The 15,557-nt window shown below is 40.6% G+C and overlaps 1 protein-coding gene across 3 annotated transcripts; it reads right to left on the bottom strand.

The window, feature by feature from the left end:
- Positions 1-848: 848 nt before the first annotated feature.
- On the bottom strand, positions 849-14,123 carry unc50 (unc-50 homolog (C. elegans)). 3 transcript variants are annotated; one of them, XM_062996518.1, is made up of 7 exons: positions 13,743-13,761; positions 12,447-12,522; positions 8,546-8,826; positions 6,443-6,563; positions 5,253-5,392; positions 4,365-4,472; positions 849-1,275 (listed from the first exon to the last, which is right to left on the bottom strand). In XM_062996518.1, the coding sequence occupies exons 3-7, from the start codon at positions 8,823-8,825 to the stop codon at positions 1,139-1,141; spliced, it is 786 nt and encodes a 261-aa protein (XP_062852588.1). In that variant the 5' UTR covers position 8,826; positions 12,447-12,522; positions 13,743-13,761; the 3' UTR covers positions 849-1,138. The 3 variants fall into 3 exon arrangements, with proteins under 3 accessions (XP_062852588.1, XP_062852587.1, XP_062852589.1); XM_062996517.1 differs by lacking the exons at positions 12,447-12,522; positions 13,743-13,761 and adding an exon at positions 14,032-14,123; XM_062996519.1 differs by lacking the exon at positions 13,743-13,761 and having other exon boundaries at positions 12,447-12,542.
- Positions 14,124-15,557: the final 1,434 nt, after the last annotated feature.

Here is a 15,557-nt window from a genome sequence, read left to right as displayed (position 1 = left end):
TGGACCAAATCACCACATTAACCCTGCCAAGTAAACCTTGCACCCTATTTTATGCACCAAATGACTTCAGGTGCCCTCCCAAATACACCCTGCTCCCTACCTAGTCTACTATGTTACCACAGGAAATCTCTAAAAACACCTTGCACCCTACCCAGTTGATTATGTTACCACAGAAATTTTCCTAAATACACCCTGCACCCACCTAGTGCACCAAATTACTACAGGAACCCTCCCAACGACACCTTGCACCCCACCAAGTCCACTACAATACAAAAGGAACCCTTCCAAATACATCCAAACGTATAAATAAGTAAGTGAATATCCTACAGTGCATAATGGTTCATCTCTTCCTGTAGCAAACAATGCATGTCTCTAGTTGACCATATGATCTTGATGAAAACAGGATTCCTCGGACTAATTGGCCTCCCGTCGCTCCTATGTCCAGTTCCGATACCTGTGTGCCTATTGTAGGTGGTTTTGATGGTGGACAGGAGTTAGCATGGGTACTTTAGGTACTCACCTCGACTGCCTGTGACACCGCTTGCTGTTTGGGAGATACTTTAACCCATTGGTCAAGCCATAACAATCTGGTCCTTATCAAAGTCCCCCAGGTCTTTATGTTGACCAGATCTGCTTCATTCACAATGTAAACTTAGAGGAACTACCAACAGCCCAACATACAATAGTTCCCTCACCTACACATGCAATGTGCAATGGAATAGGCATTGCAGTGGGCATTTTTGGGGGTGGTTTTAATGTTCTGGCTTATCAGTGTAACCGATTTAGAATTTTGACATCAGTGCATTGTACTGTAGTAAACCCTATCAAGAAAATAAGAAACGTAGAAGTGTAAAAAGCAGTTTATTGGATTTGTTCTCACCGGGAAAAGAAAATGCACTCAAACAAAATCCAACGTAAACACACGAACTGATGCATCCAATCCCAAACTGGGATTTTCACCACGTCTGATCAAATAAAAAAGACGGAAACATTCCCACACGTCCTCTCTCATTCATTTCTATCTACAGATTATTTACAGAGTGTACAATAGTCTAGGAGGTGACAGTGAGAGCGTCCTGAGAGCAGAAGAATCCACACTGAATCCACACTCAAAGTCCTTCATATCAGTTCAGGTTCTTCACTGAACTCTGTACTTGTAGAACCAGCAGAGACCCTTGGTGAAGTTCCAGCCCATCGTGATGGAGAGAACGTAGAGAAGTCCGAGTACAGCAAACGGGTACAACAGAACCACTGTGTTCTTCAGAAACGGAAGTGCTGAAACAGAACATCAAGGAGATGGAGTTAGCATCACATAAAATACACCAGTCAGTCTTAAAATCGCTAATCAGACTGTGGACTACAACATTTCTGATGGACCCACAGAACTTCCTAGAACTTTCTCACCTGGAAATTCTAACTAGGACAATTTAAACGGTGTCGAACACCAGTAATGGATCAGAACCGGGATTACATGAAGTTACTGATGGAACAATACATTCCACACTCTATCAGAGAAAGTAAATGTAAAGTCATCTGTCCATGAGGTTTGTTTGTTTATCAGGATTTTAACGTCATGTTTTACACTTCGGTTACATTCATCACAGGAACGGTAGTTACTCATTACACACAAGGTTCATCAGTTCACAAGGTTATATCGAACACAGTCATGGACAATTTAGTGTCTCTAATTCACCTCACTTGCATGTCTTTGGACTGTGGGAGGAAACTGGAGCACCCAGAGGAAACTTTGGTAAAAGGGTGGTGAGTAACAAGCCCCTTCTCAAAAGGTCAACAAAGCACAAAGGTCCAGGAACAGCATCCTTTAATGAGACCAACGTGGAGATGTTTGATGATACACAACAAACATGTCCTGTTACTAAACACCCCAAACCAGCTGTCAGGCATAATGAGACAACAATGAACTTCACATTATACTGGTGGAGTTTGATTCACAAGCTGGTTCTACAGGTTACTGAACTGTACGGTGTTGTAGGGTCTTATTTGTCCTACCAGGTTTCATTCTGAAAAACTGAGCACATTATAAAATCTGACGTGGTTATGGTTGTTATCTGAGGTTATTAGTTTGCACAACAGGCAACATGAACACGTTCCCGAATCAGCCGGCTCTTTCACTTCTGGTGCTCTTATCCCAGCGATGGTGTTTTTCCTCTTGGTTGTCGAAAGCATTTTGGTGCCTCTACTTTTAATCCGAGCCTGCTGGACCTTGTAAAGAGCCGAATGTCTCTGTCTAAACCAGCAAAACACTGATGGATAGACTTTCCTTAGCTGGATCTCCTCTCTGAGGGACGTTTTTTGATTAAGAACTAAAATGACAACTGTGGGATCTGGAGCCAAAGCATAGTCGTGGTCCACAAGGATGGTTAGGGCAGTGGTAGCTTAGTGGTTAAGATACTGGACTAGTAATCATAAGGTTGCTTCACCACCACTGTTGGGCCCCTGAATTAACCCTGAATTGCTCAAAGCTGTATTCAGTCATAACTGTAAGTCGCTTTGGATAAAAACATCTGCTAAATGCTGAAAATGTAAAAGTAATGTAAATATTTTCAGCCTCATCGTTAGGGCTGGGCGGTATATCGCGGATATCGATATATTCGATTTGACTTTTTACACGATGTTGAAAATGGCCATATTCGATATATCGAGTATGTCTAGGACACACAGGTTACTGTTTGAGAACGTTTAAAACAGAACACAAAGGCGCTGTTCAGCACGCTGCACACACACGCAAACTGAATCGCTGTCCGAAACGACTCTTTTCAAACGAATCATTCATTGGAATCGAGTCAGGGAGCTGTGCTCTTATCTATGTTAAAGATTCATTCGTTCTGCTCACACAAACAAATCAGAGATTAATTCGTGGTTCAAGCCTTAAAAACAGATGTATGAACCAATCAGGGCTTCCGAATTCAGATTCTGGGTGGAATTTCAATCTCTCTCTTGATTGGTTGTTGAGGCATGAGTGACAGTTTAGTGAACGAGAGAGAATAATTGATCTAAGGTGGTTTTCAGTTTTTAGTTAGGTGGACAAACACAGTTGGAAATGGATTTATATATTCTGGAAATAATCTGGAAACATATAAGGTGGCCTTCAGGTAAGCAGTGGTTATGATTTCATGCTGCCGTGTGGTTGATCTGGGTCACTATGCTGTTGGTTAACGTTTCATTTTGCAATGATAGCAAAGCATTATTAGATATTCAACTTTCTTGGTATTTTTTTATGCTCATTTATTTGAAGTAAAATAGACAGTATAAATGTGATTGTGAGATTCTGCTGGTTTGTTTGATATAAATATTGTCAATATGAATACAAATACAGCCTTATAATAATACAAAATATAAACACTGTAAATTAGTCAGAATTTATCAGAACTACAATGTTTTGTGTTTTTAAGATAACTTATCAACACTATAAGCTAAAATATGGGCAGTGGCCTGCCATTGTACTTTACGTTTACATTATATCATATCGTATCGTATATCACCACTTCTCAAGAGCATATCGAGATATGAGTTTTTTAGTCATATCGCCCAGCCCTACTCATCGTCCGGAGTGTCGTCCTCCACTGGCTGCTCCCTCATCTCTCAAACCCCAGATCTTAAGAATGGAATGGAGGAATTGTCCCTCTCTACGCCATCCAGTCTCTAACCCTGTCTTATGAGCAGCCTTTATTTTGAAACGCCAGCTACAGACTTTAAAGTCCATGCTTCGGATAGCGATGTTCCACTTTGGCCTTGTTTCCGCGTTAGGAGTAAATGTGAAGTCTAGATGCAGTGGCACACAGCAACGTTTAGCTGCGGCACCATGAGCTCGCTGAAACTTCTTTCTCTATACAAAAATCTCAGATACATTATAACTAAGGTCCTCCGTAATTCACGACTTTGAAAATCTCATCACGGACCATGAAATTTGCCTTTTCCTGTATAATATGCAATTTGCAGTGAAATTAAAAGTGTAAGGTTTGTGTCTAGTGGTTTAACATTTTTAATTCGTGTAGCGTTCAAGTGCCTCATGTTTACTGGGTAATTTGTACTATGAGGTGTCCTAGCAATCCTACAGCAATTCAGTTAGTAATCACTTAGTCAAAATGTCCAAGATTTCGAAGTGTAAAATGTAAAGCTAAAAACACGACTCGGGTAACTGAGTTTGGAAAACTAATAACCAATTCTGTGGACGCAGAAAAGAGGGAGGGGGGTCAAAACATGGCTTTGAGACAGAACATGAAGCCTTGAACCGTTGCTGGATGTTCTAGGTTTACATTCAACTATTAAGGTAGCTGTGCTGTGTATCGTAGCTTCTATTTATTCTATCAATCAATTTACTGTTAATACAAAATGACACTCACCGCTGTAGCCGAGGAAGGTGATGTAGACGTAGTATCCGATGGAGATCAGCCACAGGGTGTTTCCAACGAAATAGCCCACGAACCAGTCAGAGTTAATCACCACCAGGTCTGCACACACACACGGACACATATTACATAATTACAGTGTACACAAAGTTAACCTGCAGTCGCTGAGGATTCCTCACGGTTTTCTTCGTTGGCCGTGCATTCAGACCGCTGCTGTGGTCATTTTAAGGCGGCACAGACCAGTAAATACCTGTAGCCAAAAAGTACCAAGTCTAAAAGATGCCAAAACAGTTGCAAACTCAATAACCAGAGACCAGAGGTGTGAGGGGATGACAGCCCCAGTCTTAACATTCTACACTTGCACCATACAACTGCTTACTGGGACTTGTTTATTTGTTTGTTTATTAGGATTTTAACGTCATGTTTTACACTTTGGTTACATCCATGACAGGAACGGTAGTTACTCATCACACAAGATTCATCAGTTCACAAGTTTAATAACAAACACAGTCATGGACAATTTAGTATCTCCAGTTCACCTCACTTGCACGTCTTTGGACTGTGGGAGGAAACCGGAGCACCAGGAGGAAACCCACACGGACACGGGGAGAACATGCAAACACCACAAAGAAAGGACCCGGACCGCCCCACCTGGGGATCGAACCCAGGACCTTCTTGTTGTGATGTGACACTGCTACCCACTTAGCCACCGTGCCGCCTGCTAATTTGCATTGTGGGTCTTGTGTGGTTGCCTTTTGCTTTGCCGCATGCTTGTGTGGATGCAGGGTAAGGCTGGCAGAGGGCGCCACTCTCAAGATCTTGGAAGCCTGTAAGATCCAGAAGGGAATGAAGATACTGTATATGTGTGTGATGAAGACTCACGGTTGATGAAGAAGAGCTGCAGGAAGTGTAAGATGACCAGCAGAGGGTAGAAAGCGTTCAGATGAACATCAAAAGCGTAGCCCCATTCCACATCGTATTCTCTACTGGTATGTTTTATCAGGTATTTGTTACTGATGATCCTGCAAGCATAAATACACAAATCAGATCATCAGAGCCACCAGAAATACTGGCACCCATTCATTTTATATTCAGCTCCGAGTCTTCTCCTATAATGCTTAATTTAACTGGAAAACACATGGCAAGGGATCCAAGACTGGGGTCCATGTGCGTGGGCTCTCCTCCTCAGCTCATCCTACAGGTTTTCTATAGGGTTAAGGTCAGAGAAATCCTCCGATTTCTGTCCAGCAGGAAGATCAAACCACAGCCCAGTTTAGGCTTTCTGGCCTCCTCTCTACTTAGGCAGCTGCCTACAGACCCACTGTGTATCCTAACAAGTTGTCCAGCCCTACGTTACAGGTCCACCACTATGTTTCACAGTGGGGACGCCATGTCTTTGTTTCTGGTGTTTGTGGTCAAAAAGGTCTCATTTGACCACAGAACACGGTCCTTCTGAGCTTTATTTTGTTGGTTCTTGACAGGAAAGGCTTTCTTCTAACAACAACTGTCTGTATCTGAGGGAGGAAATGTCGACAGGGTTGTCTGCACACGATAGTTTGCGCCTCTCCTCATCCAATTCCCAAGTTTTGATCTTTGGTGATTGTTTGGACACTCGACCCATCCTCCTCAGTTTGTGGGCAGTCTCTAGAGACACGCGTCCTCAACCAGGCAGATTTCTCCAGTTGCTCCAACCTTCCCCATTAATTTTCTGAAAAAAATGTTCTTTTCCTGACATTGTATATAAATGTTGGCACAAATTTGAAAGCTGCTTACTCTATACAATGTTAAAATTTCCCTTTACAAATTAGGAGCCCCACCCAAACCATTAAAATGTGCCCCAGACCTTTGTTCCACCTCCACCAAACTTCACAGGTGGGGTGTGTTCTCTCGGCATGGCAAACCTAGATTTATCAACAGGACTGCAAGTGCTACCAGAGCCAGTCACTGGGATTTGTCACTGAACTGTGTTGTGCCCATTTTGCAAAAGAATCTATGTAATAATGTAGCAATGTCTCTTTATTTACTAACATACACACAGAGAACCTCAGACCTACATGCACATGCAGACTCACCACATGAGGGTGGAGATGAGCAGGCCGACACCGATGCAGTCGATGAAGACGACCCAGAGTAAGAGCTTTAACGTCTCCACGAAACCCATATCCAACACCAAGCCAAATCCTACTGTAGATACTGCAGAGAAACAGCACGGCACACAGGTCAATAATAATCTAAACATTCAATTACCCAATCATTCAATCATCTAATAATCCAATCATCCAATCATTTAATCATCTAATCATACAATCATCTAATAATCAAATAATTCAATTATACACTCATTCAACCATCTAATAATGTAATTACCCAATCATTCAATCATCTAATCATTCAATCATCTAAACATTTAATAATCCAATAATCCAATCATCCAATGATTTAATCATCTAATCATACAATCATCTAATCATACAATCATCTAAACATTCAATCATCTAATAATCCAATCATCCAATCATCTAATCATACAATCATCTAATAATCAAATAAATTATTCATCTAATCATACACTCATTCAATCATCTAATAATCAAATAATTCAATTATCCAATCATTCAATCATCTAATCATTCAATCATCTAATCATTCAATCATCTAATAATCTAAACATTCAATTATACACTCATTCAACCATCTAATAATCTAATAATTTAATTATCCAATCATTTAATCATCTAATCATTCAATCATCTAATAATCTAAACATTCAATCATCTAATAATCTAATCATTCAATTATCCAATCATTTAATCATCTAATCATTCAATCATCTAATAATCAAATAATTCAATTATACACTCATTCAACCATCTAATAATCTAATAATTTAATTATCCAATCATTTAATCATACATTCAATCATCTAAACATTCAATCATCTAATAATCCAATCATTCATTCATCTAAACATTCAATCATCTAATAATCCAATCATTCAATCATCTAAACATTCAATCATCTAATAATCTAATCATTCAATTATCTAATCATTTAATCGTCTAATCATTCAATCATCTAATCATGTAATCATCTAATCATACATTCAATCATCTAATAATTTAATAATTCCATTATCCAATCATTCAATCATCTAATCATTCAATCATCTAATCATACATTCAATCATCTAATAATTTAATAATTCCATTATCCAATCATTCAATCATCTAATCATTCAATCATCTAATAATCTAAACATTCAATTATCCAATCATTTAATCATCTAATCATACAATCATCTAATAATCAAATGAATAATTCATCTAATCATACACTCATTCAATCATCTAAACATTTAATCATGTAATCAATCAATCATCTAATAATCCACTCACTTAATCATCTAATCATACATTCAATCATCTAATAATTCAATCATCTAATAATTCAATCATCTAATAATTCAATCATCTAATCATCCAATCAGTCAATCATCTGATCATCCAGATCCACTCATCCTCTAATCTAATCATGCAATCATCTAACAATGCATTTATTCTGATGTAGTCATTCAATCACAATCATCTAATAATCCACTCACTCAATAATCTAAACATGCATTCAATCATCTAATCACTCAATCATCTAATAATCGAATAATTAATTAATCTAATCATGCACTCATTCAATCATCTAATAATCTAATCATTCAATCATCTAATCATTCAATCATCTAATCATTCAGAACATCCACTCATCCTCTAATCTAATCATGCAATCATCTAACAATGCATTCATTCAATGATATAATCATCCAATCACTCAATCATCTAATCATTCAATCATCCAATTTATTGGATAATTATTCGATCATCTAATCATCTAATTATCTAATCATATAATCATTCAACCATCTGATAATCCAATCAATCATCTAATAATCCAATCATCTAATTATCTAAGCATTCAATAATCTATCAACAAATTAGTCATTTACTCATCTAAATATTCGATCATCTGATGATCTAATTAATTGTCCACTCATTTAATCATCACATTTATCATCCGAGAAGGCCTCACTCACAATCCACATTCCAAAAAGCTGAACTTATTACTCAGGAGGGACGTCCACATATTTCTGGTCATATTGTGCCTGTGTGTAAGTGTGTACTGACCACAGAGCCAGATGCTGAGCAGCACCAGGAAGGCCGGGTCATCTCGAGCCCACTGGTCTTTGGTCTGTTTGCGGTAGTGGAAGTTTCGGTAGACCTTCTGTGGTGAGGTGAACAGGTAGAGCATCTGCCACATGGCAAACTCAAAGTCCATCTGTCTGAAGTGCAGCAGGCGCCGCAGGTACTTGTAGCGCTTGGCGCCGGCCGTGTGGCGCGCGGCATCGCGGGCACTCAGGCTGCCGTTGGTCTGCTTCTGAGGGGAGTACGCCGTGGTCGGCAGCATGCTGACACACAACGGGAAAACGGGTTAGTACACAAAATAAAACACGACAGAATAGAAACAACATGGCCAAAAGTTTATGGACGCCTGAACCTAAAAATTTCCAAACCAACATGGATGAACAAATGAACCATGATGTGGAAATCAAGTCAGCCACAACAGCTTGGGCAATGACGCCTGGCTCATGGTTGGCATTCGAATCCATCCCATAGATGTTGGATGGTGTTGAGATTAAGGCTCTGTGCAGGCTAGTCAAGTTGTTCCATACCAAACTCACCAAGACGTTTCTTTTCTGCCCATGCTAAACCATAGCAATCCCTAAACACTGGCACAAATCTGGAAGCTCCTAAGTCTCCAAAACATTAAAATTTCCCTTCACAAATTAGGTGCCCCACCCAAACCATCAAAACAAGCCCAAGACCATGTTTCCTCCTCCACCAAACTTCACAGCTGGTCGTGTTATCCTGGCATGCACCAAAGCTAGATTTATCAATCAAAAAAAAAGCTGCCACGCCCTTTATTCGAGCTGCCGCTTGGCATGGCCCATGGTGATCTTAGGCTTGTACACTGCTGCTTAGCCATGAAAACCTGATCCACAAAGCTCCTTGTGAACAGTTCATGAGCTGACATTGCTTTTACAGGCACTGACTATTTATTTTACCCAAATGTAACTTCTTACACTGATACAGACCCCCCACACACACACACACGCACACACGCACACTTAGCTGCTTCTTTTCACTTGCTAGAAACAAAGTCTAAGAGTATCACAGCTCTCCTTGGTCAGCACAGCGGTAGTACAAGCAGCAAGAAAATTACAACAGGGGAACTGGCAATGACTAAACTCGGAGAAATATAAAGGGGTAAAAAATCTGGGATCTATTTCAGTCAGAACAATACAATTACATAGACTGTAACCACTATCTGGTTAGAACAGTCATTGATTATTTTAAACACTATCTTCATTACAGATCCATTTTGTGGTTATACAATTACTGAATGTTGCTCATTTGTTGCAGAGTACAGTTCCTTTACCTCATTGATCAATAAAACGGGACGCAGATGATTTTGAACGGTGAAAAATTGACAACACTGCAATCACACTGACATGATAATAATGTTGTAGTGTGTGTTAGTTCTGTTAGAGTGTAGCAGGTGCAGCAGTGTTGTTGGGATTAGAAAATCCTGTTTAAATGTACAGTCCTCTTTATAAGGATTTGTTTGTTTATCAGGATTTTAACGTTGTGTTTTACACTTTGGTTACATTCATGACAGGAACGGTAGTTACTCATTACACAAGATTCATCAGTTCACAAGTTTAATGTCAAACACAATCATGGACAATCTAGTATCCAGTTCACCTCACTTGCTTGTATTTGGACTGTGGGAGGAAACCGGAGCTCCTGGAGGAAACCCACGCAGACATGGGGAGAACATGCAAACTCCACACAGAAAGGACCCGGACCGCCCCGCCTGGGGATCGAACCCAGGACCTTCTTGCTGTGAGGCGACAGCGCTACCCACTGAGCCACCGTGCCGCCCGGGATCTCTTTGACAATTTTATACACTACAACTTTCTTACAGACGAATTTTGCGGGTATACAATTACTGAATGTAGCTCATTTTACCATCACCCCGGACTGCTATAATTATTTATCATTTGCACCTGCACTTTACACAACCGTCATACATATATATACAGGTCCTTCTAAAAAAATTAGCATATTGTGATAAAGTTCATTATTTTCCATAATGTAATGATAAAAATTAAACTTTCATATATTTTAGATTCATTGCACACCAACTGAAATATTTCAGGTCTTTTATTGTTTTAATACTGATGATTTTGGCATACAGCTCATGAAAACCCAAAATTCCTATCTCAAAAAATTAGCATATTTCATCCGACCAATAAAAGAAAAGTGTTTTTAATACAAAAAAAGTCAACCTTCAAATAATTATGTTCAGTTATGAACTCAATACTTGGTCGGGAATCCTTTTGCAGAAATGACTGCTTCAATGCGGCGTGGCATGGAGGCAATCAGCCTGTGGCACTGCTGAGGTGTTATGGAGGCCCAGGATGCTTCGATAGCGGCCTTCAGCTCATCCAGAGTGTTGGGTCTTGTGTCTCTCAACTTTCTCTTCACAATATCCCACAGATTCTCTATGGGGTTCAGGTCAGGAGAGTTGGCAGGCCAATTGAGCACAGTAATACCATGGTCAGTAAACCATTCACCAGTGGTTTTGGCACTGTGAGCAGGTGCCAGGTCGTGCTGAAAAATGAAATCTTCATCTCCATAAAGCTTTTCAGCAGATGGAAGCATGAAGTGCTCCAAAATCTCCTGATAGCTAGCTGCATTGACCCTGCCCTTGATAAAACACAGTGGACCAACACCAGCAGCTGACATGGCACCTCAGACCATCACTGACTGTGGGTACTTGACACTGGAATTCAGGCATTTTGGCATTTCCTTCTCCCCAGTCTTCCTCCAGACTCTGGCACCTTGATTTCCGAAAACAGTACTTTGGACCACTGAGCAACAGTCCAGTGCTGCTTCTCTGTAGCCCAGGTCAGGCGCTTCTGCCGCTGTTTCTGGTTCAAAAGTGGCTTGACCTGGGGAATGCGGCACCTGTAGCCCATTTCCTGCACACGCCTGTGCACGGTGGCTCTGGATGTTTCTACTCCAGACTCAGTCCACTGCTTCCGCAGGTCCCCCAAGGTCTGGAATCGGCCCTTCTCCACAATCTTCCTCAGGGTCCGGTCACCTCTTCTCGTTGTGCAGCGTTTTCTGCCACACTTTTTCCTTCCCACAGACTTCCCACTGAGGTGCCTTGATACAGCACTCTGGGAACAGCCTATTCGTTCAGAAATTTCTTTCTGTGTCTTACCCTCTTGCTTGAGGGTGTCAATGATGGCCTTCTGGACAGCAGTCAGGTCGGCAGTCTTACCCATGAATGCAGTTTTGAGTAATGACCCAGTTTTTAAAAGCCTCAGGAATCTTTTGCAGGTGTTTAGAGTTAATTCGTTGATTCAGATGATTAGGTTAATAGCTCGTTTAGAGAACCTTTTCATGATATGCTAATTTTTTGAGATAGGAATTTTGGGTTTTCATGAGCTGTATGCCAAAATCATCAGTATTAAAACAATAAAAGACCTGAAATATTTCAGTTGGTGTGCAATGAATCTAAAATATATGAAAGTTTAATTTTTATCATTACATTATGGAAAATAATGAACTTTATCACAATATGCTAATTTTTTGAGAAGGACCTGTATGTATAGTTATAGTTATTTTTCACCATCCTTATATAGTTATAGTTACAGTTTATTTACACATCTTTTATTACTAATACTGCTATTATTATAATATATACCTAACCAATCTTTATTACTATTACTGTTATTACTGTAATACATACTTATTTTTATTCATATGCTTATTGTTATTATTGCTATTATGTATATAGTACTATGCACATAGATATAATTCCATATATGTAAACAGCTATAGTTATAACTTTATATTCATATTAATTATAGATATATGTTACTGATATTCTCTGTTTTTTTCACAATGCTACTATTTGCACTTCTGGTAGATGCTAATCTTCGTTGCCTTGTACCTGTACTGAGCAATGACAAGGTTGACTCTGTCTGTCTGTCTGTCCGTCCATCCATCCTTCAATCCTCTATCTGTAACTACATACACTTTGTCACCCCCTTTACCCCACTGAACAATGAAAAGGGATTCAGGTGATTTTGGATAATTCACAACAATGCAATGATACTAACATTTTAATACCATGTAGCAGGTGCAGCATGATTGTTGGGATTAGTAAATCCTATTTAAACACACTGTCCACTCTACACATGTAAGTGTAAAGTGTAAGAGACAAAGTGTACGTTTATCTTACTCTAGTCTTTATCAGCCGACAATGGCGCTGTTCTTTTCCCAGCATTTACAGTGAAGGGGTTTAAAAATCCCAACAACACTGCTATGCTAAAACAGGGGGTTTCTTTTGTCTGATTAATTATGTGATTTATGGGTGTAACAAATGGGATTTGTCCCCCCCCCTCTTTTTCCCCAATTTTTATCCCCAGTCTAGTCGTGTCCAATTACCCTGATTGCGTCCTCTATACTGATTCGACCCTTCACCGCTGACTGAGGACACCTCTCAACTGACCTACACCCCCTCCGGCACGTACAGTCAGTACAGACTGCATTTTCCACCCGCACGAGTCGAGTTCATACACTTGACAGGCACTGTGCACGGAGGGCCACACCCCCATCGGCATTATTCCTCAGCCCTGTGCAGTCGCACCAGTTATGAGGACCCATGATCCGACTTTCTTACCCCTAACAACCCTGAACAACAGCCGATCGTTGTTCATGCAGCCGCCCAGCCCAGTCGGAAGGCAGAGCTGAGATTCGATACGATGTATTCGAAACCCCAACTCTGGTGAGCTAGCGTACTGTACCGCTGCGCCACCTGAGCGGCTCAAATGGGATCTGTTTAAAAAGGTGCTCAGTATGGTTTCATTCCACTGCCAGTGTGAGTTACTGGGGTGTCCGGGCGACACGGAGGTTCGGTGGGTAGCACCGTCGGCTCACAGCGAGAAGGTCCTGGGTTCGATTCCCAGATGGAGCGGTCCGGGTCCTTTCTGTGTGGTGTTTGCATGTTCTCCCCGTTTCTGTGTGGGTTTCCTCCGGGTGCTCCGGTTTACTCCCACAGTCCAAAGACATGCAAGTGAGGTGAACTGGAGATACAAAATTGTCCATGACTGTGTTTGATATAAACTTGTGAACTGATGAATCTTGTGTAATGAATAACTACCGTTCCTGTCATGAATGTAAACAAAGTGTAAAACACGACGTTAAAATTCTAATAAAATATATAAATATTGGGGTGTCCACATACTTTTGTTGATTCAGTTTAGCCTACAGACAGCGTCTCTCACTGCAACAGACATTCAGCTCACATTGGCATTAAAACAGAAGCATATTTATATTGTTTTAGAGCTATAAATGTAATAAAAATAAGATCAATACGTGTATATTAAAGGATCATAATTATTCAGACATGGTGGGAGTGTGTTCAGGCCTCAGGGTTACACATCATTACTGCGTTTCTATTTAAATAACCACATAATTTAGACACTTACGTGTATTAATATTATATAAATCTTAAAATATAAAGACTTACGTACCTGCAGCTGTATAATTTAATATAATTATAAACTCTAATGCACTTTTAATTCAGTGCCAACACCACACAAACACTGCAGCACTTCCGCTCCCAGACCCCAACACGTAACCTGGGCGAGCTGCGTCATGGCGCTGGGCGACGATTTGCACGCAAAGGTTTCTGGGAAGTGTAGTTTCTACACTCACTGTCCATTTTATCAGCTCCACTTACCACATAGATGCACTTTGTAGTTCTACAATTACTGACTTACACCACAGTGGATCATTCTCAGCACTGCATTGACACTGACATGGTGGTGGTGTGTTAGTGTGTGTTGTGCTGGTATGAGTGGATCAGACACAGCAGCGCTGCTGGAGTTTTTAAACACCTCACTGTCACTGCTGGACTGAGAATAGTCAACCTACCAAATATATCCAGCCAACAGCGCCCCGTGGGCAGCGTCCTGTGACCACCGATGAAGGTCTAGAAGACGACCGACTCAAACAGCAGCAATAGATGAGCGATCGTCTCTGACTTTACATCTACAAGGTGGACCAACTAGGTAGGAGTGTCTAATGGAGTGGACAGTGAGTGGACACGGTATTTAAAAACTCCAGCAGCGCTGCTCTGTCTGATCCACTCATACCAGCACAACACACACTAACACACCACCACCATGTCAGTGTCACTGCAGTGCTGAGAATGATCCACCACCCAAATAATACCTGCTCTGTGGTGTAAGTCAGTAATTATAGAACTACAAAGTGCTCCTATATGGTAAGTGGAGCTGATAAAATGGACAGTGAGTGTAGAAACAAGGAGTGGTTTTAGTGTATGCTTCCGACTTTGTGGCAACACTTTAGGGAAGGCCCTGTCCTGTTCAGGCATTCAGACCTCTCCCCTGTGCTCAAACTGTGTTCCATGAAGACATGTTTTGATTAGTTTGGTTTGTAGGAACTCCAACCAAACTGGGCACATCTGGGATGCATTGGAATGTCAACTGTAAGCCACAATCACCCTCCAGAATGCAGAATTCTGTGGAAGGAAAGCATTCACAAAATAATTGTGGCTTTTGTAGCTTCAAAATGAAGTTGGGGTGGCTGAGTGGATCCATATTTATGCCTATGGTTTTGAAATGGGACGTCCAACAAGCTAACGGTCAAGTGTCCACATACTTTTGGCTGTGTATTGTTATTTCTAATAAGATTTAAATCCCTCAAAAGATGAAGAATGTAATTATGTTACAGACACACTAGGGGTCGCTATACAAACATTAATCAGTTCTTCGTTTTTTCAGTTCGCTGGGTTTTGTTGGTCAGGGTCAAGGTGGTTCCAGAGCCATACAGGAAGAGATTAGACTCTTAGTTGGTGTTGCTCTTTAATGGTCTTTTCAGATCACAATGTGAAAATGAATGGATGGATTTCTCATACATGTAACTGTAAACAGTAGACACAGAATGACCAAATATTTATAGACACATTTGTTTCAGTGTTGAAATTCAGAAGAGCGGATATTTCAGGGAGCACCCTCATACTTTTTGTACATTT

The sequence above is a fragment of the Trichomycterus rosablanca genome, chromosome 6, assembly GCF_030014385.1.
Source record: "Trichomycterus rosablanca isolate fTriRos1 chromosome 6, fTriRos1.hap1, whole genome shotgun sequence".
Taxonomy (NCBI): Eukaryota; Metazoa; Chordata; class Actinopteri; order Siluriformes; family Trichomycteridae; genus Trichomycterus; species Trichomycterus rosablanca.
This window is presented reverse-complemented; position numbering and strand designations above follow the sequence as displayed.

Excerpts from the sequence above, each read along its gene's own strand:
- unc50 (XM_062996517.1), bottom strand. The coding sequence starts at position 8,825 with ATGCTGCCGACCACGGCGTACTCCCCTCAGAAGCAGACCAACGGCAGC. Across the intron at positions 4,473-5,252 it reads GCAGCTCTTCTTCATCAACC|ACCTGGTGGTGATTAACTCT; the intron begins GTGAGTCTTCAT and ends GTGTGTGTGCAG. Across the intron at positions 1,276-4,364 it reads CACCTTCCTCGGCTACAGCG|CACTTCCGTTTCTGAAGAAC; the intron begins GTGAGTGTCATT and ends GTTCTGTTTCAG.